Source organism: Copadichromis virginalis, linkage group LG3, assembly GCF_057382275.1.
Source record: "Copadichromis virginalis isolate Kocher_CV1m ecotype Utaka linkage group LG3, C_Virginalis_male_GT1.1, whole genome shotgun sequence".
Classification (NCBI taxonomy): Eukaryota; Metazoa; Chordata; class Actinopteri; order Cichliformes; family Cichlidae; genus Copadichromis; species Copadichromis virginalis.
In genome coordinates this window covers 60500015-60525720 of record NC_140620.1, presented here as the reverse complement: position 1 = coordinate 60525720, position 25706 = coordinate 60500015, and the positions used below count along the sequence as shown (strand labels likewise).

General features: G+C 42.2%; 1 protein-coding gene and 2 long non-coding RNA genes across 3 annotated transcripts; 1 reads left to right on the top strand and 2 right to left on the bottom strand.

Moving 5' to 3' along the window:
- Window positions 1–638: 638 nt before the first annotated feature.
- LOC146716422 (protein NLRC3-like) lies at window positions 639–3443 on the bottom strand. Its single transcript, XM_085441349.1, has 3 exons — window positions 3368–3443; window positions 1412–3251; window positions 639–819 (listed from the first exon to the last, which is right to left on the bottom strand). The coding sequence occupies exons 2-3, from the start codon at window positions 3049–3051 to the stop codon at window positions 639–641; spliced, it is 1821 nt and encodes a 606-aa protein (XP_085297475.1). The 5' UTR covers window positions 3052–3251; window positions 3368–3443.
- A 5350-nt stretch (window positions 3444–8793) lies between these two features.
- On the top strand, window positions 8794–10605 carry LOC146716421 (uncharacterized). Its single transcript, XR_014918986.1, has 2 exons — window positions 8794–9148; window positions 10040–10605. It is a non-coding gene; the product is annotated as an uncharacterized LOC146716421 (long non-coding RNA).
- Window positions 10358–12012, bottom strand: LOC146716420 (uncharacterized). The gene is made up of 2 exons (XR_014918987.1): window positions 11731–12012; window positions 10358–10892 (listed from the first exon to the last, which is right to left on the bottom strand). It is a non-coding gene; the product is annotated as an uncharacterized LOC146716420 (long non-coding RNA).
- Between the last annotated feature and the right edge of the window lie 13694 nt (window positions 12013–25706).

Sequence of the window (25706 nt, the reverse complement as noted above, 5' to 3'; positions counted from 1 at the left end):
GTTGGTGAGGAAATGTTGAGCAGGATGAGCTGCTGGCTAATCTGGAGGCTGTAGCAGCAGCTCACAGTCACAGTGGATTTCCACTCATGAAAAAGCTCTGGCTGCTTCATTTCTCATCTCATATCAGAGACTTTAATGCTTCACTGAAGCTGTACTGTGATGCTTCCATATCCCAGTGAGGCCTCCATAATGATTTCAGCTGTTCTGTACACACACTGTGTGCCCTGTATGGCTCAAAGTCTCTGCAGCCTGTTTTTATCTGCTATCATCAGATCTTCATCATCCTCATTCACATCCCTCACACACTCTACAGCCTCATCAGCACCGACTTCATCTTCACTGACTGATGGAGCACAACATGAACCTGTGGAGGCTGAAACACTGTCCTGTCAAACATCTCCCCGTCACCACTCCACTTCTGTCAGCCTTTAAATGAACCCTGCTCAAGTCTGTCACTTCTGTTTGGAGCCAAAAGGAAAAACTGTTGTTCAGTCGTTTGGAAAGACAACATTTCTGAAAGCACTCAAACTTCTTCACATTTGTCTTCAGACACATCCTGAACATTTAGGAACTGAAGAAAGTTTCAAACATCAAAGACCTGAAATATAGAAAAACAACAAAAGCTGCAGTCAGTGAACTCACCTCAGAGTCTCCAGTCGACAGTTTGGACTCTCCAGTCCAGCACACAGAAGCTTCACTGCTGAATCCTGGAGGCCATCATTTCCACTCATGTCCAGCTCTGTCAGATGGGAGGGGTTGGACTTCAGAGCTGAGGCCACAACTTCACAGTGAGACTCTGAGAGTCCACACAGAGTCAGTCTGTGATGATAGAAAATATAAAATGTGTTATTATAAAAGCAGAAAATCTGCATTATAAACACAGACTGAATGTATATGAAGACAAAACAGAGTGAGGTCATAATCTGATGAATCTGCTCTTCACATCTGTGCTTCAGCTCCTCTTACTGTGTTTGACATGACACAACGATTGAGTCTCTCTCAGACCTGCAGACTTTTAATGAGAATCTTTGTTTGGCTTTAATCTGCTTTTGGCTTTTTCATGGATTTCATGGATGATTTGAGTGATTTCCAGCAGGACACTTAAACATGTCAGTGGACGTCCTAAAGAACATATTCACTGATATGAAACGTGTCATTGAACAGGATTAATATCAGTGGAAACATGGTGGAAACAGCTGTGACTGCATGGATGTGACACACTTCAAATCTGTTCTCCACTCTTGGATTTGGGATCCATGGAGCTGCTGCTGAGTCTGTACAATAAAGGAATGGTGTGGAAGGTTGCAGCGTACGGACACAAACACTTTGTGGTTACAATCTGATTTTATTTTCAACATTAAACTACTAACCTACACTGATCAATGATGTTAATGATCACATCTGGACTCACCCAGCCTTTCTGCAGTTCCTCACAGCTGGAATCAGTCTCTGTCGTCCCCGCTCTGATGTTTTGTACTTCTGCAGGTCCAACTCATCCAGAACCTCCTCTGACATCTGCAGCATGAAGGCCAGAGCTGAGCACTGGATCTCAGAGAGTTTCTTCTCTGATCTGTTCTCTGACTTCAGGAACTCTTGGATCTCCTGAAATAATGTGAGGTGGTTCATCTCCATCAGACAGTGGAAGATGTTGATGCTTCTGTCAGGAGAGATTTCATCACTGTTCATCTTCTTCAGGTTGTTGATGACTCTCTGGATGGTTCCTGGACTGATCTCTGTCTGACCCAGCAGACCTACTAAGAGTCTCTGGTTGGACTCCAGACAGAGGCCATGAAGGAAGCGAACAAACAGGTCCAGGTGGCCATTTTTACTCTGGAGGGATTTATACATGCCTTTAGTCAAAAAGACATCCATTGATGGGAAGCTATAAGACTTGAACATGTTCTTAAAAAAAGATCTGTTTTTGTATTCTTCTCGGAAATTCCCTAGAAAACCTTCTACCACCTCTGTCTTCCTGTTGGTGTGACAGTGGAACATGTAGACAGCAGCCAGAAACTCCTGAATGCTCAGATGAACAAAGCAGTAGACTGGTTTCTGGAAGATCACACACTCTCTTTTGAAGATCTCTGTACAAACTCCCGAGTACACCGAGGCCTCTGTCACATCCAGACCACACTGCTCCAGGTCTTCTTGGTAGAACATGATGTTTCCTTTCTCCAGATGTTCAAATGCCAGCCTCCCCAGCTTCAGAAGAACTTCCCTGTCAGCCTCCGTCAGCTCCTGTGGACTCGTCTCATGTCCCTCGTGGTACTTGTTCTTCTTCCTCTTTGTCTGAACCAGCAGGAAGTGTGAGTACATGTCAGTCAGGGTCTTGGGCAGCTCTCCTCTCTGCTCTGTAGTCAACATGTGCTCCAGAACTGTAGCAGTGATCCAGCAGAAGACTGGGATACTACACATGATGTGGAGGCTCCTGGATGTCTTCATGTGGGAGATGATTCTGCTGGACAGCTCTTCATCACTGAATCTCCTCCTGAAGTACTCCTCCTTCTGGGCGTCAGTGAAGCCTCGTACTTCTGTTAGCCTGTCAACACATGTAGGAGGGATCTGATTGGCTGCTGCGGGTCGGGAAGTTATCCAGACGAGAGCCGAGGGAAGCAGATTCCCCTGGATGAGGTTTGTCAGCAGCTGGCTGACTGATGACTTCTGTGTGACATCAGACAGCAGCTTCCTGTTGGTGAAATCCAATGAAAGTCTGCTTTCATCCAGGCCGTCAAAGATGAACAAAAGCTGAGAGACAGCCAGCTTCTCTGCTGTGACCTTCTGTAATGTTGGATGGAAAACATGGAGCAGCTCCAGAAGACTGTACTGCTCATCTCTGATCAGGTTCAGCTCCCTGAATGAAAGCAGAACCACCACACTGACATGTTGGTTCTCCAAGCCCTCTGCCCAGTCCAGAGTGAACTTCTGCACTGAGAAGGTTTTTCCAACACCAGCCACGCCGTTGGTCAGAACCACTCTGATGGGTCTCTGTTGGTCAGGTAAGGCTTTAAAGATGTCCTGGCACCTGATTGGAGCGTCATGGAGGGCGTCCATCTTGGAAGCTGTCTCCAGCTGCCTCACCTCATGTTGGGTATGAACCTCTTCACTCTGTCCCTCTGTGATGTAGAGCTCAGTGTAGATGGTGTTGAGGAGGGTTCTACTTCCTGTTTCATCACTTCCTTCAGTCACACGTTCACATCTCCTCCTCAGACTGATCTTATGTTCATCTAAAACCTCCTGCAGACCAACATCTGCTGAAAGAAAGAAAAACAATGAGACTAAAGAGAAAGAAAACTCTTCAATGTCTGAACAACACAAGAAGTCCAGTTTTCAGAAATGAGTCCATCAGCAGACAGATGTTCAGTCTTACTTTGTACACAGCTGCTCTGACTGGCTGTCTGCAGTCCAGCTCTGCTTCTGGATCTTTCTCCACACTGTGCAGAAGCTCTGATGGTGACACAGAAAAGTCACAGTGGAGATACTTCTGTCCACCTTTGATTAGACTCATTATAAAAAGGAAAACAAAGTTTGAACACAGTCATGTTTCCAGTTCACTGACTTACATTTATTCCATGGACACTCACTCTAACCTGAACCACAGCTACAACCCAACATTGTTGAGGCCTCATCTCCTCCTTTCCTGACTGTAGAGGTTAAATATGCAACAACCAACAAATAAAAGAATTTGGTTCATTTCAAAGAAATTCACACGGTGACCAAGTAAAGTAACCGTAGTAAAGGAGACAACATCCCGTTGATGGTGGGATTATTTGAAAGATTTGCTTTAGTCACGTCACCAAATGCAGTTGAACCACCCGTGGATCCATGTTTGACCATTCTACCACTCTGAGCTCTGCTTTTGAATCATTTTATTATTATCATCATTCATTTATTCATTCTTTGGAGGGGGGCTATTTCCTAATGCCGCCCTAATAAGCTGATGTTCAAGGGGAAATATAACAGAAACTCTTTCAGTGTTATTCATTAATAAATTAACAGATAAACTGTGAAGAAGAAAAAACTGAGATTTAAAGGAGAGAGTGAGAAACTTGATCATCCATCCTCATAATACATGTTTATCAGTATCTGCTGTGACCATACTGCAGTAATAACTACAAGTCTACATTTCTGTGACTGTTGATCAATCACAGCAGGAATCTGAGCTCATCTCTGCACACAGAGCAGCTTCAGCTCTGGGATAAACTGCTCGCTTCACGTCCTTCTCAGCTCACAGACACTCATCCTGATATTTTCCTTTAACATTTGATGGTATAATTCATCTGAGTTTACACTTTATCTGCATAAATACAGAAAAACAGACCCAAACACCAGAAACCATCAGTTTCACCATGTAGAATATATTGTTGTTTCCTTTTAATTCAGAGAAAAACTCTGATTTGGATTTTCTCTGTTCTCTTTGCCACAGCCCATCCCAGCAGCAGCTGAAGCAGCTGACTGTCACAACACTGAATAACACTTTAGGAGGAATTTCAGAGGTCAGTAAAGCTCCAGGTTCAACATCAGTTAATTAATCATAGTTCATCATAAATGTTAACCTGGCTGGCACACATGTTAATGTTAGCCATTTAAATATTAGCAGTTAGCTGAGGCCACAAGAAGAAGAGGCCCTAGAAGAACAATGGATGATAAGATTAGATTTTCAAGACTAGGCAGAGACGTGTTTTCCTTTACTGTCTCTTACAGAGGAGGGAGCAGATACCAGACGAGGTCACGGAGGTACGGGGAGGATTCGCAGCAGACAGCAAGACTGCCACGTCCATGCGAGAGAGCGATGGCTACGATAATCGATTTTCCTCTCTCAGCTCTCAGCGAAGGCGGTCGCACTTTTCTCCTCTCCTCCTCACCCTTATCTTCCCTGCTTCGCCTCTATGTCCTTGTCTTGTCTTGTGTGAATTTACTTTTCCCTGGAACAGTCTCTCACTGTCGTTCTCTAAACCTAAAAGAGAATTATGGATTTGATCAACTGGTCCCTGAGTGCTATTGACACCCTTTTCTCAACGAGAAGTCGGGGCTCGGGAGAGCCTGAGTGCCCTGGAGGGACTTTCCCTGCCGGTTACACGATGGACGGGTGGCAGAACTGGAGGACCGTGTGCCTGGCGGGACTGTCGATCGAGGACGCTGAAGATATCTACCTATTCGGAACCATGATAACAGGGTTCATGCTGATCGGCGTTGGCTTAGCCCTGCTTTATCGGAGAAATAAGAGAGCGGAACCGGCTGTTCAAACCCCCACATGGCTGCCCGCTGGATTCGAAGCGCCGGGACGAGGTGCGACCTCTCACAACGAACGTAATATGGTCAACACCTTGGAGACGCTTACAGCTGCTGTGAAGGCTCAAAACAACACCATTGAGCGTATGAGGGGAAACATCAGAGAGAGGCCTGCTCAAAATGACACCCTTGAGCGACAGTTGGAAAACATCGCGGAACGGATCACTGCAGTTGTGAAGTCTCAGAATCAAAAGACTGACAACACCTTGGAACTGAAGTTTGCTACCATCATGGGGAGGCTCGCAGCTCTCCAACGGGAGGTTGAGGGACCTGTCTCAGAGTGCTAAAATTCGAGCTGCTCACAACAGAAATCAACAATATTCAACATTCGGACACCACGGCGCCAGCTGCAGGCCCAAGGCTGGAGCCCACCAAAACAACTCCCTGATAACGACTGTGTGATGACTGTTCTTCCCGTCCCATGAAGGCCACCTGGGTTGGCTGGCAGACTGTTTACTTAGCCTGATAGAGCGAAGGACACTGTCTCCGCTGAACTCTGGACACGCACACACATACACTTACACTGATAAGCACACACTCATCCCCCCTCCCTTCCAAACGCCTTCGATGCTTGTTTCCTGAAGGGGCAGCACGGCGGGTCTGTGTGCCGCGCTGGAACGGTAGCGCTGTGCAGGGTGGCTGCTGTGTTCGCTTCGGATTACTCCTCAACCCCCACCCACCCCTGTGGCTTGTCATGTCTTCACAATGTTGTGCTGTGGACATTTATGTGCTTCTTGTGCAGAGGAGTTTTTTTGTTTCCTGTTCTCATGCTGTCCTACCATGGAAGCATAGCATGAGTAGGGGTCTCTTTTTTTCCTCTTGTACTTTCCCCAGTGTAGTGTACATTTCAATGTTTTTCTCTGATTCTACCAATCTCCGACCTGTATCCCCATGTAATGTTTGTGCTATATGTGTAAGGTCGGGGGGGGGGGGGGTGTCCTATTTCACTGCAGGGCAACCTGCATGTGACGAATAAAGCTTTGATTGATTGATTGATTGATAATCTCTGTTTTTGTCTCCCTATATAATGTTGTACAGCCCATGTGAGGGTTATCCTCTCTGTGAACCAGATGATTGATTTCACACAGAGGTCCACCAACTGGATTTGATCAGTTATGGAACGATTTACCTCGACAGGCTCCTTCACTCGCTGCTTTTAAACCTCCTTTAAAACACACTTTTACTCCCTGACCTTTGACCCAGTGTGACATGTTGACTCACTACCTCAGACAGCTTAAAAATAGTCTTTTTGTTTTTTGGTGCTGCCTAAAAGAACCGTAAAATATCGATACGGAATAAAGACCAAAAAGGACAAGATACATACTGCTGGATTTATTGGACTGTGAACTTAATTCATGCATACCAGTGACATCGCGTCACCCCCGTTAACGACCACCTCAGTGGCTTCAAGCGTAGGCTTAGCCTCTACAGATATGATTACCTGACAAAAGGAATGTCATATACATGTCTATTCAGTAAAAGAAATGAATTGTGTTTAAAGCAAACAGATAAAGGGATCAGTAATGGCAATTATCTGTCATTGTCTTACTTGTCTTAGCCCAGTTAGGTAAACATTAACAATTGTGGTGGCAGATTTCTTTTGTCAAGTATTAACTGAGAGCCTATATACAGTTATGTTCATATATTTTTGTACTACATCAGGAAACTCAAAAACATAGTTTTTAATATTTTAATCCTAATTTTTAAAACTGTTTTTGTCATTTTTATTCTCCCATTGCATCAAAATCATTATTTACACTGAATAAATGAGTCAGCAGCTCTCTTACATTGTTGCTGCAGGTTCATTACTGAAGTCTGGAGGTTGATCATTGGACCAGTCACTCCTCACAGACACACAGCTGGATGCTGCAGATCCTGCTCCATCCTCTTCCTCCATCTTCTTGATGTCAGGGTGGAGTTAGTCTGAGAGGCAAACACACACACTCAGAGGTGCTGTTGTACTGGAAGCATCACACTGATGGGTTTCTAAAGTTCTCATTGATCATTTCATGGAGTTTCTGTGGTAAACACTGTCCTGTGACGTATGTGTTATGGTGAGGGTCATGAGGGCTAACCAGCCCCACTCCTTCCTCCTCATATTTCAGCCTGAAGCACAATAACAGCCTAAACCTAACCAGGAGGCTGTAACCTCAAAGGGACTTCATGGTTAGAAATAAAGGTTCAATGAAATGAAGCAGATCATAAAAACATGAGTTCCAACTTTAAAAGAAGCATCCACACGATGACGGCACAGCAGAGGAGCACTTTCTCTAACACACTGATTCAGTTCCACTGACACAAGGACACACACAGGAAGGCACACACACACAAGCCTTTATAAGAAACAACACAATCATCTGCGCTTGACTTGTCAATCCAAGTCCTTAGCCCATGAGCCCGCGGTATCAGACCACAGATATTCCCTTACTTTGAAAAAATAAAGACAGTTTTCAGAACAGACCTGATGTTTATGCTACAGCCTGTTTACCAATATAATCAATATCAGATATCAGAGCAACAGAAACCTCGGTGATCAGGACGCTGGGACTGAGAACAGGAAGTGGCTCAAACGTCACAGTTTCATAACGTCACCCTGAACTCCACTCACGGAGTTTCTGTCGCCATTGTAGTTTTTAAAGTCCCGTGATAAAGGCGGGGCTTTCTGTGAATCCGCACGCTCATTGGCTAATAGCTCGAGATTGACACATCGTTATCCAATGAGCGTGCGGGAACTTCCGACATAAAGTTGTTTCCTTTGAAAAACCAAAGTCTGATTATTTTTGCCTCCACTGACGGAGCCTGTTGTTCCCGCCACAGAGACACAGTAATGTCAGAGCGGTGTTAACACTCACCCTGCCTCAGCACAGCTCTCACTCTCCTCCTGCTCTCTCACACTAAACGGAGGCTCAGCTAAACTCACTTCCTCTCTACTTACAGGAAACCAGCGCTCAGAGGAGCCGACCGGCCTCACATTTCACCCACAGACACGAACAGCGTGGAATTATTTTATGTCATAAGAAGAAACATATTCATGTTAACACTCACCTGCCTCAGCTCCACCTTCCTCCTCCTGCTTTCACTTTCACTGCTGCTCCCTAAACACAGAGGATGCTGGGACTTGTAGTGTTTTCCTTCCGGTGCGGTCTTCCTCTTTGTTTGTTTGTGTTTGTGTTCAAGTTATTTCGATCATGTAAACATCAACAGAACACGTGAAGCCACACAGAGTTTGTATGTCGAGGTGGGTAGGAGGGTTTGAGGGTTTGGGGAGGGGTCAGAGGGAAGAGGTCTCTCAGTCTTGACAATCCACATTGATGGCATTGCATCTTTCAGCGTGTTTGTGGGTCGATTTGGATGCTCCAGGTGTTCACACCGAACGCGATGGACGCGAGAAAAAAGCCCAAAACGCCCCTAACTTGACGCGTGCACATTCGCACCTCATACGCGTGTCCAAGAAAAATCCATCGCGCCCCAAAATATCATATTTTAACGCGCGTGAACCGGAAATGTGGGAGGGATGTGGGAGGAAGTTGTGCCAGACTGGTATCTTTGCAAGATGGCAGCTATCGAGCTAGCGCTTGAAGAGAGAGTCTCCCTTCTCTATTTACTGTGGAGAGCAGAGTAGCGGCGTAAAAGACGTCCTTGCCGTACCTGGGTCCATCAGGTCCTCCAGAGGCGTGAGCAGTTTGGTGAGTTTCACCACTTGCTCCAGGAGCTGCGCCTGGATGACAGCCGATTCCAGCGCTATCACCGTCGGCCAGTTTGAGGACCTGCTTTCCCTCATCGGTCCCAGCATCGCCCGCCTAGACACCAACTACAGGCGCTCAATCCCACCTGCAGAGCGCCTGTCCGTCTGCCTGAGGTTAGTAAAACTATTTAATACGGTAGTCCTTTATTGATACCTGTGCTAATATATGCTAAACCATCCATTTATACACTGCTAACATGGATGTGCTATGCTAACAGTGAATGCTGTCGGTGTTTACTGAAAGCAAACTGTGGTACAGAGACGACTGTTTATAATATTTCTAGTGATACTCAGAAGCTCTCATCAAGTCCCGATTTAATTCGATTTATGCTGTTATCAGTGTTTGCATGATAGCATGGCTGTGGTGTCACATCAATGTATGCGCTCGGTGTTTGCTGATATCAAACTGTAGCATTAGGACCACTGAGTTAACCTTTGTAGTGATACTCACTCCTTTTTATTTAGACCTGGTTTAATTCTGGAATAGTTGAATATTTGTATATAATCCCTGCAGCTGTCAGACTCTATAGCAGGGGTCACCAGCCTTTATTAAAACAGAGTTAGATAAAACTGTGAACAGTTTGGTTCATCTTTAGTTACATGGTTCTATCTTGATAAGCTGTCTTATCACAGATTAATTTTTCAAAAATATTAATGATTTAAGCAAGGAAAGGGCTACATGTCAACATACAACTCTTTATTTCTATTAATGTCTCACTTCATTCCTACCTGATTGACATGTTTAGGAATTATGAGTGATTGGCTCACTGTAGTTGTGAAAGTTGCTACCAATCAAATTATGATATGTTAAAGTTAAAATAAAACACAACTGTTTTAGATATTATCTAATATACATTTTGTAATTATCCTTATAATTACAAAATGTTTTATGTAAGATTTAAGTTTTGTGATTTAAATCTGACATCACAAAAGTATTTTGGAATTTGAATAATGTATTTTGTAACTGCAGTACACATAATACTAATTTTGAACAATTTTGTCCAGGTTCCTTGTCACCGGGGACTCCTTCACGACCAAGCATTCAGTTACAGAGTCGGTGTGTCCACGGTGAGCCAGATCACCCCCCAGGCAGCGACAGCCATCTGGGACTGTCTAGTGGACGACTTCATGGCTGTGCCTTCACCTGGAGACTGGCGCTCCATCACAGAGGGATTCCAGGAGCGCTGGAACTTCCCTCTGTGCTGTGCAGCTCTGGATGGGAAGCACGTCCAGACAAAGGCACCCCATATATCATATAGGAGACACACACATTGATATACACTAAATATTCATTTCATTTCTTTTTTGTGGTGCCCAAATTGATGCACCTGCTTGATTTTGTTTAAACAATTATTGCACACTTTCTGTAAATCCAGTAAACTTCTTTTCACTTCTCAAATATCACTGTGTGTGTCTCCTGTATGATATTTAACTGACATTTTTTATTGTAACAACCAACGATTTATACAGGAAAATAATGTCTATTAACAAGGTTGCCCAAACTTCTGCATCCCACTGTATCAGTATATTTTGTCATTAGTATAATATGAAATAAATTCTACATGTGTCAAGTTGTGTGCCAACATTTGCTGTGTAGTAGAACTGAGACATTAGTTATTATAAACATTTATTTGAAATAATATTAAAATTCTCAAACAGAAAAACATTAAACATAAATATATAAAATATAAGAATTTACAGAGAGACAGGAATAAAAAGGACCAGCTGCTCTCCAGAGCAGGAACCAGGCTGAGGAGGAAATGCTCCATTGGAGACTGGTGTGGCTCCAGCTCCACCACCGATGGACCGTCCTGGGACCCGTCCCTCATCTGCCTCGGAGCCGTCCTCCTCTGTGGGCCTGTAAAACAGCACAAAACACAAAGAAATGAGAAGGCTGCTACTAGATTTTAATTTCAACATTGAGAAAAAAACAAAAACAATAACAGGACATAATCAGATTGGTTGTAGATATTTAGTAAAGGTGATCACAAGGGAATCCCACCGACTAAAAAGGTATCAGTGCTTGCTGTACATATCTGTGGGTGCAGCAGCAGGAGCTCAGGGACTGGGGATGCTCTGCTGCAGAATCAGTTCGTTCTATCAATACAGTATTAAATGTTAACAGGTTGAATATAATAATCGTAGAGTAGACAGTGGTCCCTCATTTATTGCAGCAGGGGTTCTCAGAATAACTAGCCCCTGGTCACAGTTCTCACAATTGATTCTCAAAGTGCAAACCTTTGTAGATTGCAAAACGTAAAAGTATTATTATGCCGCCGTTTGTCTTCATCTGCCCGCCACTTTCGTGCGCCTTTTTCCCTCACGGTGCAGGTGTCTATTTCCGAATGAGGCTCATAGTTATGGGTGTTTTTGTGCTGTTTTTTCTATTGGACGCGATGGTTATCAAAACCAAACGTGATAAATTTGGCAAGCGCAGGAGACACGACACCAGGCTGCAGAATGCAATGCTGTACTGTGCAATAAAAAATCAGCGAAAAAGCAAAGCAGTGACGGATGAACAGCGGGACCACTGTGTGCTGTTTATTAATAAACAATAAAATATATTCCTAAATGACAACATGCATGAAAGCAGAACGGTATTTGTACGTCAGTGGGAAAATAGCGGTGGCTTGCTAGCTTTTGTGCGGCTTCCCCAGGTCAGTAAAGACTTTCAAAAGAGAAATTAATGAACTTACCAGGTTGCCCGATCTCTTCACATATCTTCCTCCAAGCTCGGTCCTTTATATTCCTGTCTCGGTACAGAAAGCAGCTAGTGTCGTACAGCTCCGGGTTGTTTGCTACCGCATTGATTAGCCTTCCCCTCCATCGAAGTATGAAGGGCTTTGGCTGGATCTGCCCCTTTGACCTAGGTAACAGCCACGTCACCGGGCTCCTGATTGGTTGTCGCGGCGCGATTTGACGCTTGAGTTCAGATTTTTCCAACTTGAGCGGTAGACGCGAAACGCGCGTATGCACAAAATGCAACACAAAAACTCACGCGCGTGGTTTTATTCGCGAGTCAAACGCCTGAAACGCGCTACACTGACGCGCGTTTCAGGCGTTTTCGCGTTTTCGCGACGCAAATCTGCTTCCGAATTTTCGCGGGACCCGCAATCGCGGGTCATCGCGCCTTTCCATTGACTTTACATGTAAACCTGACGCTCTGGCCGCCTCTATCGCGTTCGGTGTGAACACACCGTAGAGCAGCCACTCAGCCTCTGCTGCAGATGTGTGTCACAAGTTCATCTAGTAGTGAGACGGTGGCGCAAGATGGTGAGTTGAGCAGTCGCACGAATTATGAGCTCGTTGAACTTGTCCCAGAATTTACTTTGTGTTCGTTATTGTTTCCACTCGAAAGTAGTAAAATGACTGCCCCATGTATAGTTAAACCTGTTAATTTCAAACTCGACCTCAAAAAACAAGAAACAACATCGCCATGTGATGGAAAGGAAGACAGCAGAGAAGGAACGGATCATGACTACGTAGCAATGGACGTAGCAGTGATGAGTAAAAGGGAGTAATCCAAAGTATTCAGAATACGTTACTGTCATTGAGTAACGTAACGGAATATGTTACAGAATACATTTTGGGGCATGTATTCTGTATTCTGTAATGGAATACATTTTAAAAGTAACCATCCCAACACTGGCTGGGGATGATTTCAGAGGTGGGACCAAGTCATTGTTTTGCAAGTCTCAAGTAAGTCTCAAGTCTTTATCCTCAAGTCTCAAGTCAAGTCTCAAGTAATGTCAGGCAAGTCAGAGTCGAGTCTCAAGTCACTGGTGTAAAAGTCCGAGTCAAGTCACAAGTCTGAAACTTTGAATTTCAAGTCCTTTCGAGTCTTAAAAAAAAAAAAAAAAAAACGAAAAAATAATGTTGCAGTTATGCTAAATGTAAATATTAGACCATGTAATTTTAAAATCTGTGTTTTTCTCAACACATACAAAATAGTGAACTTAGAAAATATACACAAATTGTGAAATTGCACCTCTTTAAAATGCAGCTCAATTAAACCTAGCTCCAAGAATAATTTTCACCGACAGTTCTGAGATAAGCTGCATGTTATTCTTGGATGCGGTTGTAGGACCAGCTTTAAAATCGCATGACAAAAATATCATACACATTAAAAAAAAACTGTATCACGTAGCCTGGAAAACATTTGCTAGTTAGATGAAGTCAGCTATCTTAGCATATTTATATGCATATTTATAATCATACGGTTCTTGGAGTGAGTGCATACACTCATGAAGTTTAGTAACTTCAGGTCACTGCAACAAGCCCAGGTACAGTTTACCGACGGATGGGTGCAGGACCTTGAAATGCACCGTGTAGAACGAAAGACCATCGTACATATCATAAGTTTACCAGTCTCACAAATCGTCGTCATAAATACACATTCGTTAACCGTTTATTAATAGGACCTTTGAGCTCAACGGTAATTAATTAGTAGTGGAAATAATTTCTGGTACCCATCACAGAAATGTAGCAGCGACAACAATATTGTATGCTGTAATCGTACTGGGCAATTAGTGATACAAAAAACCTGTTTTATCCTGTGAATAAAAGTATATGTTTTTGTCAATGTACCATAATAACAGAAGCGAAACGCAATATTGTGTCAGGACAATTCACTATTTATGCACAATAAACACAATAAATAAAGGAGCATAGCGCGACAATTTCTGTTCAGCGCCAGACTTGCTTGTAACCTATATCACTAATTATGTTATGAAAATGACGTATTAACTACTAAAAAACACTGACCTTCGTGTAAATGCTTGGAGCAGACTAACCTGTGAGCTGGAGTGTTCTGGGACGTTATACAGTGGGGCAAAAAAGTATTTAGTCAGCCACCGATTGTGCAAGTCCCCCCACCTAAAATGATGACAGAGGTCAGTAATTTGCACCAGAGGTACACTTCAACTGTGAGAGACAGAATGTGAAAAAAAAAAATCCATGAATCCACATGGTAGGATTTGTAAAGAATTTATTCGTAAATCAGGGTGGAAAATAAGTATTTGGTCAATAACAAAAATACAACTCAATACTTTGTAACATAACCTTTGTTGGCAATAACAGAGGTCAAACGTTTACTATAGGTCTTTACCAGGTTTGCACACACAGTAGCTGGTATTTTGGCCCATTCCTCCATCCAGATCTTCTCGAGAGCAGTGATGTTTTGGGGCTGTCGCCGAGCAACACGGACTTTCAACTCCCGCCACAGATTTTCTATGGGGTTGAGGTCTGGAGACTGGCTAGGCCACTCCAGGACTTTCAAAGGCTTCTTACGGAGCCACTCCTTTGTTGCCCGGGCGGTGTGTTTTGGATCATTGTCATGTTGGAAGACCCAGCCTCGTTTCATCTTCAAAGTTCTCACTGATGGAAGGAGGTTTTGGCTCAAAATCTCACGATACATGGCCCCATTCATTCTGTCCTTAACACGGATCAGTCGTCCTGTCCCCTTGGCAGAAAAACAGCCCCATAGCATGATGTTTCCACCCCCATGCTTCACAGTAGGTATGGTGTTCTTGGGATGCAACTCAGTATTCTTCTTCCTCCAAACACGACGAGTTGAGTTTATACCAAAAACTCCTACTTTGGTTTCATCTGACCACATGACATTCTCCCAATCCTCTGCTGTATCATCCATGTGCTCTCTGGCAAACTTCAGACGGGCCTGGACATGCACTGGCTTCAGCAGCGGAACACGTCTGGCACTGCGGGATTTGATTCCCTGCCGTTGTAGTGTGTTACTGATGGTGACCTTTGTTACTTTGGTCCCAGCTCTCTGCAGGTCATTCACCAGGTCCCCCCGTGTGGTTCTGGGATCTTTGCTCACCGTTCTCATGATCATTTTGACCCCACGGGATGAGATCTTGTGTGGAGCCCCAGATGGAGGGAGATTATCAGTGGTCTTGTATGTCTTCCATTTTCTGATGATTGCTCCCACAGTTGATTTTTTCACACCAAGCTGCTTGCCTATTGTAGATTCACTCTTCCCAGTCTGGTGCAGGTCTACAATACTTTTCCTGGTGTCCTTCGAAAGCTCTTTGGTCTTGGCCATGGCGGAGTTTGGAGTCAGACTGTTTGAGGCTGTGGACAGGTGTCTTTTATACAGATGAGTTCAAACAGGTGCCATTCATACAGGTAACGAGTGGGGGACAGAAAAGCTTCTTACAGAAGACGTTACAGGTCTGTGACAGCCAGAGATTTTCCTTGTTTGAGGTGACCAAATACTTATTTTCCACCCTGATTTACGAATAAATTCTTTACAAATCCTACCATGTGAATTCATGGATTTTTTTTTCACATTCTGTCTCTCACAGTTGAAGTGTACCTCTGGTGCAAATTACTGACCTCTGTCATCATTTTAAGTGGGGGAACTTGCACAATCGGTGGCTGACTAAATACTTTTTTGCCCCACTGTATTTGATCTTTGAATGGCTGCAATCCAGGCCATCCGTCGCGTCTTTGTTACTTCGGAAACATGGCTTGAACAATTTCTCTTCAACGACGTAATCCGATAACAACCGATCTCTTTACCCGTCGGCTTCCCGTGGCTGTCATGCGACCGGCTATTGCAGTTAATAATACAACAGCTTCTTGACATTTTTGTGTTTCTTTTTATCGCTGTATAACTGATTTTAATTGAAAGCCTGCGTGCGCTAGTACCGCTTGCCACAAGTTCCCAGAATCCTTTGCGGTTCTACCCGTGAATGACGTCACATTTTCAATCTCTATATAATATGCATGTTAAATTTTATATTTGGGGTAAAATATCAAGTCTTTTCAAGTAAACCGGTTCAAGTCCAATTCAAGTCCCAAGTCATTGGTGTAAAAGTCCAAGTCAAGTCACAAGTCTTAGAACATTTTTTCAAGTCAAGTCTAAAGTCATAAAATTAATGACTCGAGTCTGACTCGAGTCCAAGTCATGTGACTCGAGTCCACACCTCTGGATGATTTACACTTAACATTTTAATAACTGGGTACAGAATGTCATAGGCACAATAAAAGTAACAAAATAAGCTAACATCAAATACATTTACTGTAAACACATCAGAAGGTTATTCATGTGGCAAAAAGTTAGATCTATACAAAATGTTGCAGGGAAACAGAGAAGGGGCTCGTATAGGTTTGAGTTTTATTCACATCTATTGTGCAGGTACAAATAACAGAGTGGAAAACTTCATATTTTGTGTTTCCAAACATTAATTTATGAAGATTAATTAACATGAGTGTAGCACAAAGTAAAGGTGAAAGCAGTATTCTGACACGACAGTGCAATCAAAACACATTTTGCCACTACAATCTGTGAATAATTGTAACAAACAACTGTCATTTTAATATTGGACAAACTAGTTGTGCAGCCCTAACCTGAAATATGCTGTTTGTTCTGAATGAAAAACGTTAGTCTTTGGTAAACATTTTAATCACATTTATAGATGCAATATGTTATTTCAGTTAAGATTAAATGTTACCACAAGTTCCCATCATCAGAACACAGTGTGGAGAAGTGTCCTCACAAGTGCACTCGAGGTAAAAAAGCACTGAACCTGTGAAATAAACAAGCTCTCCTCCTTTTGGGAGGTGACTCAACGCTATGGAACAGCTGGGTCTGTACATTTTTGGACACTGATACTTGAAAAAAAAAATCTTCCCTTTGTGCAGAGCACATGAAATTTACTGCAAGTTCATTAGACCAATCATCATTAGAAATATGAATGAAGGAAGAAATGAGATGCTTTTTATTTTTATCGAATTTGCTACTAAACCATACAGTAAAACTATACTGGGGGAAAAATGTAATCTTTTGCGGTTAGTGTGATAGCTTTAACTCCTATTGTCCTGCTTGATTTTGCAAAATAGAAACACTTTCATACACCGGGGTTGTTATTAGTAATTTCCTCCAGTTAGCCAGGTAGTACAGTTATAGTCAACAGTTTTAACAGTGGCACCACTTGCAACACTAAACTTTTATTTATTTGCAAACAAACATTTTGAAACTTGTGAAATTCTGTGAAAAAACAAAGTAACGTAGTGCATGAAGAACAAATTTTGTGACACATAAGTGCTGATGTCTAAACACAATTCATTACATCTCCACTCATTTTTATAAAAGAAGTGACTGTCTTTCATATTCTCGGCCACTGACCTAATTATTTTATATTTGATGCTCAGCTACAAATTTTACTTCACTGGGTCACACACATCACACATCCTACCATTTGTCTGTGATTGTTGTTGCTCAAATAGCTGTTTAGTCTAATAATATGTATTTTTCAATTTAATTGAGCAGTTGTCCTGTCTGTTCATTGGTTGTTTGAGAAATGCTCAATGCATTTTTTTCACTATAAACCAGACAGACCATTTTAGGAATTGCCAGTCATGCTGCTATCCAGAGGAACAATGACATAAAATATCCCTCTACACTGATGATATAATATTATATATAACAAAACCCAATTCTACAATATCATACCTAAAAAAAGAGTGTGTGAATTCAAATGGTCTAAGGAGGGTATTAAATATTTAGGAACTTTCATTCCCATACATTTGGACCACTTGTTTGGCAAAAATTATAATAAAAATTATTCAGCGTATCAGCAGTGATTTAGAGCAGTGGTCTATTCTCCCCCTGTGTCTGTTAGGTCGAGTTGAATATATCCGTATGAATGCTGGTCTAACCCTACTCTATTTATTTCAGATGATACCAGTTGAAATCCCAAAGACAATGTTTGATAAGCTGAATGAAAGAGTTTCGAGCTTCAGGTAGACTAAACAGCGGCCTAGAATTAGACTCAAAACCCTGAAGTTGCCCAAAATTAAGGGGGGCATTAATGTACCTAATTTGAAATATTACTACTGGGCTGCACAAATAAAACCTTTGCTGACATGGTTGCAAAATGATATACATACAGGCTCGAAATAGAAAACAGTAAATGTCCCAAAATACTGGAAACACTACCTTTCTTAGAAAAACCCATAAAAGAAATGGCAACCTGGACAAAAATACATTAAAAACTCTGAACAAAACATCTGAAGAATGAATTTGATCTCCTCAGGACAGATTTTTATAGATCTCTTCAACTAAGGTCCTTCTTGATGGTACTCAAAAGCTGGGGAAACATTGCCAAACCCACACCAAATAAAGAATTTCTAAAAAGTAAACAAATCAGAAACAGAGACAAGAAGACTATTAGTAAAAACTATAACGCAGTCTCATCAATGATTAAGCATAATTCCCTGAGGATGAGGGAAAGGTGGAGGCAGAAATAAATGAAAAAAAATACCTGATGACACCTGGTGGGAAATCCGGTTGTTCAGTGATGACGCGACGAATCCTACTTCCGGGCCTAAAGTAGTCTGCGTTTAATATGGCTTTTGTGTTGTTAACATGTTTAATGTTATGTATTTTCTTATATTTGATCTCAAAAAGCTCCTAAAACAGTCAGTGATCACTGTTGACCTCCCTCGGCTTTTATTACCGCTAATCATTTATTTAAGCTCAGTTTTTAAAACCTTAGGATGTAACTACAGCCCAGCCCATGCAGCAGTATATGAATGACTAACCTCGTATTGTGGATGGATTATCTCAGTTGTTCTCCTGGCTGAAGTTTGGTCCTTTTACAGCATCCTGCCATGCGATTACATTTGTTCCTGACCACCGAGAACACTCACGCTAACTTTTATCGAGTGGAAAAAAGGTTAGCTTGTTTATATTATGCTAACATAGCTGTGTCGCTAGCGGTCACGTAGCACATCATTATATACCAGCTAGCCAAACTTCAGTAACCCTACAAATGTCACTGCTGTTTAGTTTTCTGTCTTCATTTATGTTGGAAGTCATAACAGAGCTGTACGTTTTAATTTGTTTCCAAAACCCCGCAGTCAGGACATGCTATATTGTATTTAGATAGAAGCTAGCGAGCTAACTCCCTGCTAACTTCTAACTCCGTTAAATGTCATAAATTCCGTTTTCATGGATGCCTGGATTCAGTGTTGGTCAAGTTACTTGAAAAAAGTAATCAGTAACTAATTACTTCCCCAAAAAGTAATCCCGTTACTTTACTGATTACTTATTTTTCAAAAGTAATTAATTACTTAGTTACTTTTTAAAAGCACGATTTACAACCTGAATAGGTGATAAAGCGATAGATCTCTCAGCCCAATTCTACTTTTTCTGCATAATCCATCATACAAAATGTAATCAAATGGAAAAGTCCCTTTTTAAAACTTGTTTTATTAGTTTTAATCTTTTAACTTTATGCATCAAGCAAAAATTTAATTATATGCAACATTCACTGACTGGAAGAAATTTGTTTAATATTTAAACCTATTTTTCCAGCACATAAATTTTTTTTTTTTGTGTGTTTACACTCAGTCTTTCAAATAGATGCAAGTAAAACACAGCAGAAAATAAATAAAGTCAAAGACTAGCGGTCCTTTTGCTCTATTTTCACCTGTAAAGCAGGAGCAGGGTAGGCGGAGGTTTACCCTGGTGCAGGTGTGCCGCAGCGGTCAGTGGAAGGATATGGCAGCTCTGTGAATTTCCCATTACATCGTTGTGCACTCGGTGCTTGCTTGGAAGTTTAGGGGTTTTTTTTCGCTGTAAAAAGAAGTTTTCCTCCCACGCACAACGGACACTAATGTTTTTGTCACTTTTTATGGAATCAAACTCAAAGGTCAGTACTTCCACGCTTTAAACGCTGCACGCTCATACTCTCTCCAGTACTCGATATATGATCCACTGTTGATCTGCACACAGCTGTTGTCACAAACGTCGCCCTTGCTTACCTCACTGTCATGAGACATTCTCGCAAAAAAAAAAAAAAAAAAAAAAAAAAAAATCACGGTTTTAGTAACGCAGTAACGCAGCGTTCCTACGGGAAAGTAACGGTAATCTAATTACCGTTTTTGCAATAGTAATCCCTTACTTTACTCGTTACTCGAAAAAAGTAATCGGATTACAGTAACGCGTCCATTTCTGCCTGGATGTTAAACTCAATTGTTACACCTGGTAGAGCAGAACGCTGATCATTTTATTAAAGATGAAAGACTTTAGACAGTTTTTCAACTCTCAGTAATGCCATAGTGATCGTTTGATATATGGACCTGCAGCGGAGTTTAGGCCCAGACACAGCTAGTGACGTTAGACTGAACAATCGGATATGTACTGAAGCACAAGTTCAAACACATGGAGAGTTTAAATGGAACAATATCACCAGATTCTACAGAACACCAGAAATAACTGCTGTATTGCTGTATTGATGAATTTCTAACTTCATGTAGACTAAACAGCGGCCTAGAAATAGACTCAAAACCCTGAAGTTGCCCAAAATAAAGGGGGAATTAATGTACCAGATTCTACAGAACACCAGAAATAACTGCTAAGATGGGTCCAACACATCTGAGTTCATGCTGGAGTAACTGTGGGACACACTCTGCCAACCATACTCATATTGTGGCTCTGCCCTAAACTCTGTGTATTCTGGAGGCAGATATTTGATGCTGACAAAGAAATTTGGACAGCAGGAGGTGTAGTTTCCCTTAATTTGTTTTCCTGAATTTCTCTGTATTTTTTGTCACTAAGAAGTCAGCAGCATGAAACATGAAGTAGATTCACAACTTTTTTTTTTATTTTTTTAATTTGATTAATTACCCTTTACATTTGAGTGTAACAGATAGTTAACTAAAAACTAGTTATCATACACTCTTTTAAAAAATGGAAATATAAATATTTAACATCAGATTTCTCACAGAAACACAGAATTTATATCAATAACCCTTAAACATAAACAGCAACTTGTCCACCCAAGTTGTGAATGCAATAACATGAAAACGAAGGGACGTAGGAGTTTCAAACTGATACCACAGGTGTATCTATAATTTGTTTAATATCAGTAACCTTGACCTTGAGGTCAAATCTTTATGAAAATCTTGTAAGTTGATAACTTGAGAAGTTAGGATATAGAAATTCATTACATAGGTACATCTGCTGGGAGGCTGAGGGACACTACTGGCTGTTGCTAGTAGTTTTTCTTTGAAATTTTCTGTTTAATTAAAATAATGCAGACTGAGTCATCTACAACAAAGATAGGATTACCTGACAAAAGGAATCTCATATACATGTCTATTCAGTAAAAGAAATGAATTGTGTTTAAAGCAAACAGATAAAGGGATCAGTAATGGCAATTATCTGTCATTGTCTTACTTGTCTTAGCCCAGTTAGGTAAACATTAACAATTGTGGTGGCAGATTTCTTTTGTCAAGTATTAACTGAGAGCCATGCTAGGCTCAGGGAGACTCTGCTGACCGTCTGTCCCGCGGTCATGCAGGGACTTCATCAAGCTTGCTTGTCTGTTCTTCGTGTGTTTTGATTAAAGAATGTTAGCTACCGCTCACCGCTCGTCTGCAGGCTTTATTTAAATGGAAAACTTCCACAACAGGCAAAAAAAAAAAAAAAAAGAAGCTTTTTGCTAAAAAAAAGATTTAGAGCAGAAGTTTTTTGCACTGCATTTTAAAATGAAAACATATTGCATTTATTTACAGTTAAAGACACACAGAGCAGAAAGTGTTACTGTTTTACATCCACACAAGAAAAGAAGCAAGCAACATGAGGTCAAGTTATGGCAATTTTATTTGTGTATTTCAGTACATGTATTTAGAGTGTCTGGCCCATTGCTATGGGCCATTCGATCCCTATACAACCGTTGCAAGAGCTTGGTTCGCATTGCCGGCAATAAGTCGGACTTGTTCCCGGTGGGTGATGGGCTCCGCCAGGGCTGCCCTTTGTCTCCGGTTCTGTTCATAATTTTTATGGACAGGATTTCTAGGCGCAGCCAAGTGGCGGAGGGCTTTCGCTTTGGTGGCCTCAGAATCTCATCTCTGATTTTTGCGGATGATGTGGTTCTGTTGGCTTCATCGGGTGAGGGCCTCCAGCTCGCACTGGAACTGTTCGCAGCCGAGTGTGAAGCAGCGGGAATGAGGATCAGCACCTCCAAATCTGAGGCCATGGTTCTCAGCCGGAAAAGGGTGGAGTGCCCACTCCGGGTCGGGGATGAGTTCCTGCCCCAAGTGGAGGAGTTCAAGTATCTCGGGGTCTTGTTCGCGAGTGATGGGAGAAGGGAGCCGGAGATCGACAGACGGATTGGGGCTGCAGCTGCAGTAATGCGGACGCTGCACCGGTCCGTCGTGGTGAAGAGGGAGCTGAGTGTAAAAGCGAAGCTCTCAATTTACCGGTCGATCTACGTCCCTACCCTCACCTATGGCCACGAGCTGTGGGTAGTGACCGAAAGAACGAGATCGCGGATACAAGCGGCAGAAATGAGCTGCCTCCGAAGGGTGGCTGGCCTCTCCCTTAGAGATAGGGTGAGAAGTTCGGCCATCCGGGAGGGGCTCAGAGTAGAGCAGCTGCTGCTCCACATCGAAAGGAGCCAGCTGAGGTGGTTCGGGCATCTGACAAGGATGCCCCCTGGGCGCCTCCTGGGTGAGGTGTTCCAGGCGTGTCCCACCGGGAGGAGGCCCCGGGGCAGACCCAGGACACGCTGGAGAGATTATATCTCTCGGCTGGCCTGGGAACGCCTTGGTGTTCCCCCGGATAAGCTGGAGGAGGTGGCTGGGGAGAGGGAGGTCTGGGCCTCTTTGCTTAGGCTGCTGCCCCCGCGACCCAGCCCCGGATAAAGCGGATGAAGATGGATGGACAGTTAAAAGGCAAACCTGTGCTGCCACCAGGTTTATTTAAAAAAAGGATCTGTATCTGCGAAGACGATGGAAACAAGCCCAGTATATTGTGGATCTATTCTGGAAAAGGTGGGTGAAAGAATACCTTCCTATGTTGCAGGAACGACAGAAATGGAACAAGATTCGTAGGAACTTTTGCATTGGTGATGTTGTGCTTGTTGTTGATGGAGCTGCACCAAGAAATTGGCCGCATCACTGAAACCATGGCCGATGCACACGGAGTAGTTCGCCGTGTTAGAGTTAAGACACGAACAAATGAGCTGGAGAGGCCAATCAACAAAATATGTCTCCTGGTGGAGGTCATCTAGAGGAAACAATGAATGTTGGCCTCCAACTGAGCCAAGTTCTGGAACCTCTGGCTCTACATTTACACTGACACTCACTTTGCTCTACACTCCATTATGCAACATACACCTTTTCTGAATACACACAAAGCAAACACATGAACATCAGAGACTTGAAATCATAGAACATTGACCTTTCCTTTTGTTTGGTTTTTAAGAAGACCTATACGGACGGACTACTGAAGAAAATTATTGGCATTGCTTTTGGTGATGGCCACTTAGACAGATATAATTCATGTTACACAGGAATTAGGGGCCGGAATGTTGTGGCCATTTTTGTTGAATGTTTATAAAATGCAATTTGTATTCTTTTTTGTTTTTTCTTTAAAGGTGTAAGAATATACTGACCTGGTTTTGTTATGTAAATTTGTAATTAATTTTATTGGAGAAGCTTTTGGAAAGTGATTGGTTTATTAGCTTATGGACCCTCCCATTAATCAAGAGATTAAGAGCACCCTGGATGGGTGTGGTAGAGAGGTTTTTTGTTTGCCAAATGTCAGATGGGAAGACGGGAGGGTTAGAAAATGATTTTTTGACCACTTTTGAAGTTGTTAAAGCAAATTAAGTTAACTTTCGTTTAATTTTAAGTTTTAAGAAGTTATTTGGCTGATTTCTGTTTGTAATTTTTCACGAAATAAACGGCATATGATTTTTAAACAATGGAATCAGAAGTGCGTTCTAAAACAAACCTCCCGTTGCCACCCATGGCCTTTTCTTGGACTTTTTTGGTGTTTGGAAAGTAAAAGGCCGCGACACATATCCATACTCAACAGGCATATACTGACAGCTTCGGACCATTTCTCTGGGATGGCCTCTAGTGTATTGCTCGAGAAAATATAAACAATCCTTAGCACTGTGAGCTTGACTCTCCACCATGTGCTCAAAAGCTCTCATAAATGTTTGATATTGCAAAGGATCGCCATCAAATAACTGAATGTCACGTCTTGGTAACAAAAACAGACTGCTGCTCAGCCAATAAAGTTGTAATTTCATTTTGTTTCTTCAAAACTGACTAAATGATCATGACCCTCACCACCTTGCACTGTATGTGTAAGAGGTTTTGATTGTGTGTGAGACTGCGACATCATCTGAGTAGTTGAAACTGCACCTGGAAGTACTTGATGTAACTTCGTCTCTGACCTTTCCAATGAAACGACCTTAGGCTGAAAAGTATTTTTAACCTTGGGCCTAACATCCAATACCTGCGCTTGATGATCACCTGCATCAACACCCTGATATGGTTGCTCTGGTAACACAGGTTTGAACGTTGGAGCATTAAGATTTAAAACACCTAAACGCCCCCGCTCTCGTTCTAAATACGAATTCATTCCATCTGATTTAACCTTAACAGCACTTGAGACTCGGGACATTTCAGAAGTTTTTAAAACATTCACCTTTGCTGCTGAGGCTGCTATTTCAGTTTCCAAGTCAAGCAGCTCCTTTCTTTTCTTAAGCTGTATTTCTTGTTCTTCCAGAGCATGCTTTTCTTTCAACAACCTCTGTCGAACAAGAAGGGCAGCCATGTCAGCCTCTGCCGTTATCCGTGCTGACAAGGCAGATGAAACCATTGAGCCACTGGGTGATGATTTACTTTTCCTACAACTTTTGTTTCCAACATTAGAGACGCCATCACTTGGATTAACATCATCTATCGCAGCACCTTTACTAACATTCCCGGTGTACATAGAAACAGCAGAACCATTTCCAGCAGGTAATACATCAAAGGAATCAACACCAGGTGGATTTAAATGTGGCAAATCAAGCTCAGACACCTGATTTTTGCTCTGAGGGTTTCCCTTTGCAACATGAAGCCATTTCTTTACCGCTTCCATAAACTCAGTATTATGTGCTCGCACACTTATAAATCAAGCAGTCTGTTTTTCTTGCTCTTCTTGAGGAAACAAAGGAAGCAAGGTTTCCTGCAGTTGAGTCGCCTCATTAAGCAACACAGACAAATTCTCTAACTGAGCCTGAACAGTTGAAACATTATCCTCAGATTGCTTTAACTCTTTAATAATCTTTATGACCTTTTTAATGTTATTAATCTTAGTGTGACGTTCTGTCTGAAGCCTTTCAATCTGATTCTCCAAAGCCTTAGCAGTCGGTTTCAGCTGTCTTTTCTTTCCATCCACATCACCACATTGTATTAATTGGTGTGTCTCCATTTTTCTTCAAAATATTACAAAAATCCAAACGCTGAACTGCACCTATGCCACACAGCTTCATTCCAACACATCAACTTGATGACATTCCCTTCAATAAACCTTGGACACACACAATTGACAGGAGCAATATCCCCCACTAACTGCCTATTAAACCTAACTAACTTAACCTAGTCTTCCGTACATACTAGCGGTGGGTATTTATGTACCTCCATACCGTCAGCTGTGAGAAAGACAAACTGTCTTAAACACAAACTGCGGCGGTACTCCCAAGCCAATGGCTTCAGCCGCCTGATGCACAATAACTAGAAAGCAAATCAGTACAACGCCTAATGCAGCTGTACTGCTAAAACCTAACAGAGGAATAAGACTCCTGAACGAAATCTATTTTGTGTAGCCAAAGGCTTAATCAAAAAGCGGGTTGTA

What these genes read in the sequence shown, in the direction of transcription:
- LOC146716422 (XM_085441349.1), bottom strand. Translation starts at nt 3,051, where the DNA reads ATGGACGCCCTCCATGACGCTCCAATCAGGTGCCAGGACATCTTTAAA. An exon ending in AGGAACTGCAGAAAGGCTGG is followed by an intron (nt 820 to 1,411) that starts GTGAGTCCAGAT and finishes CTATCATCACAG; the next exon opens with ACTGACTCTGTGTGGACTCT.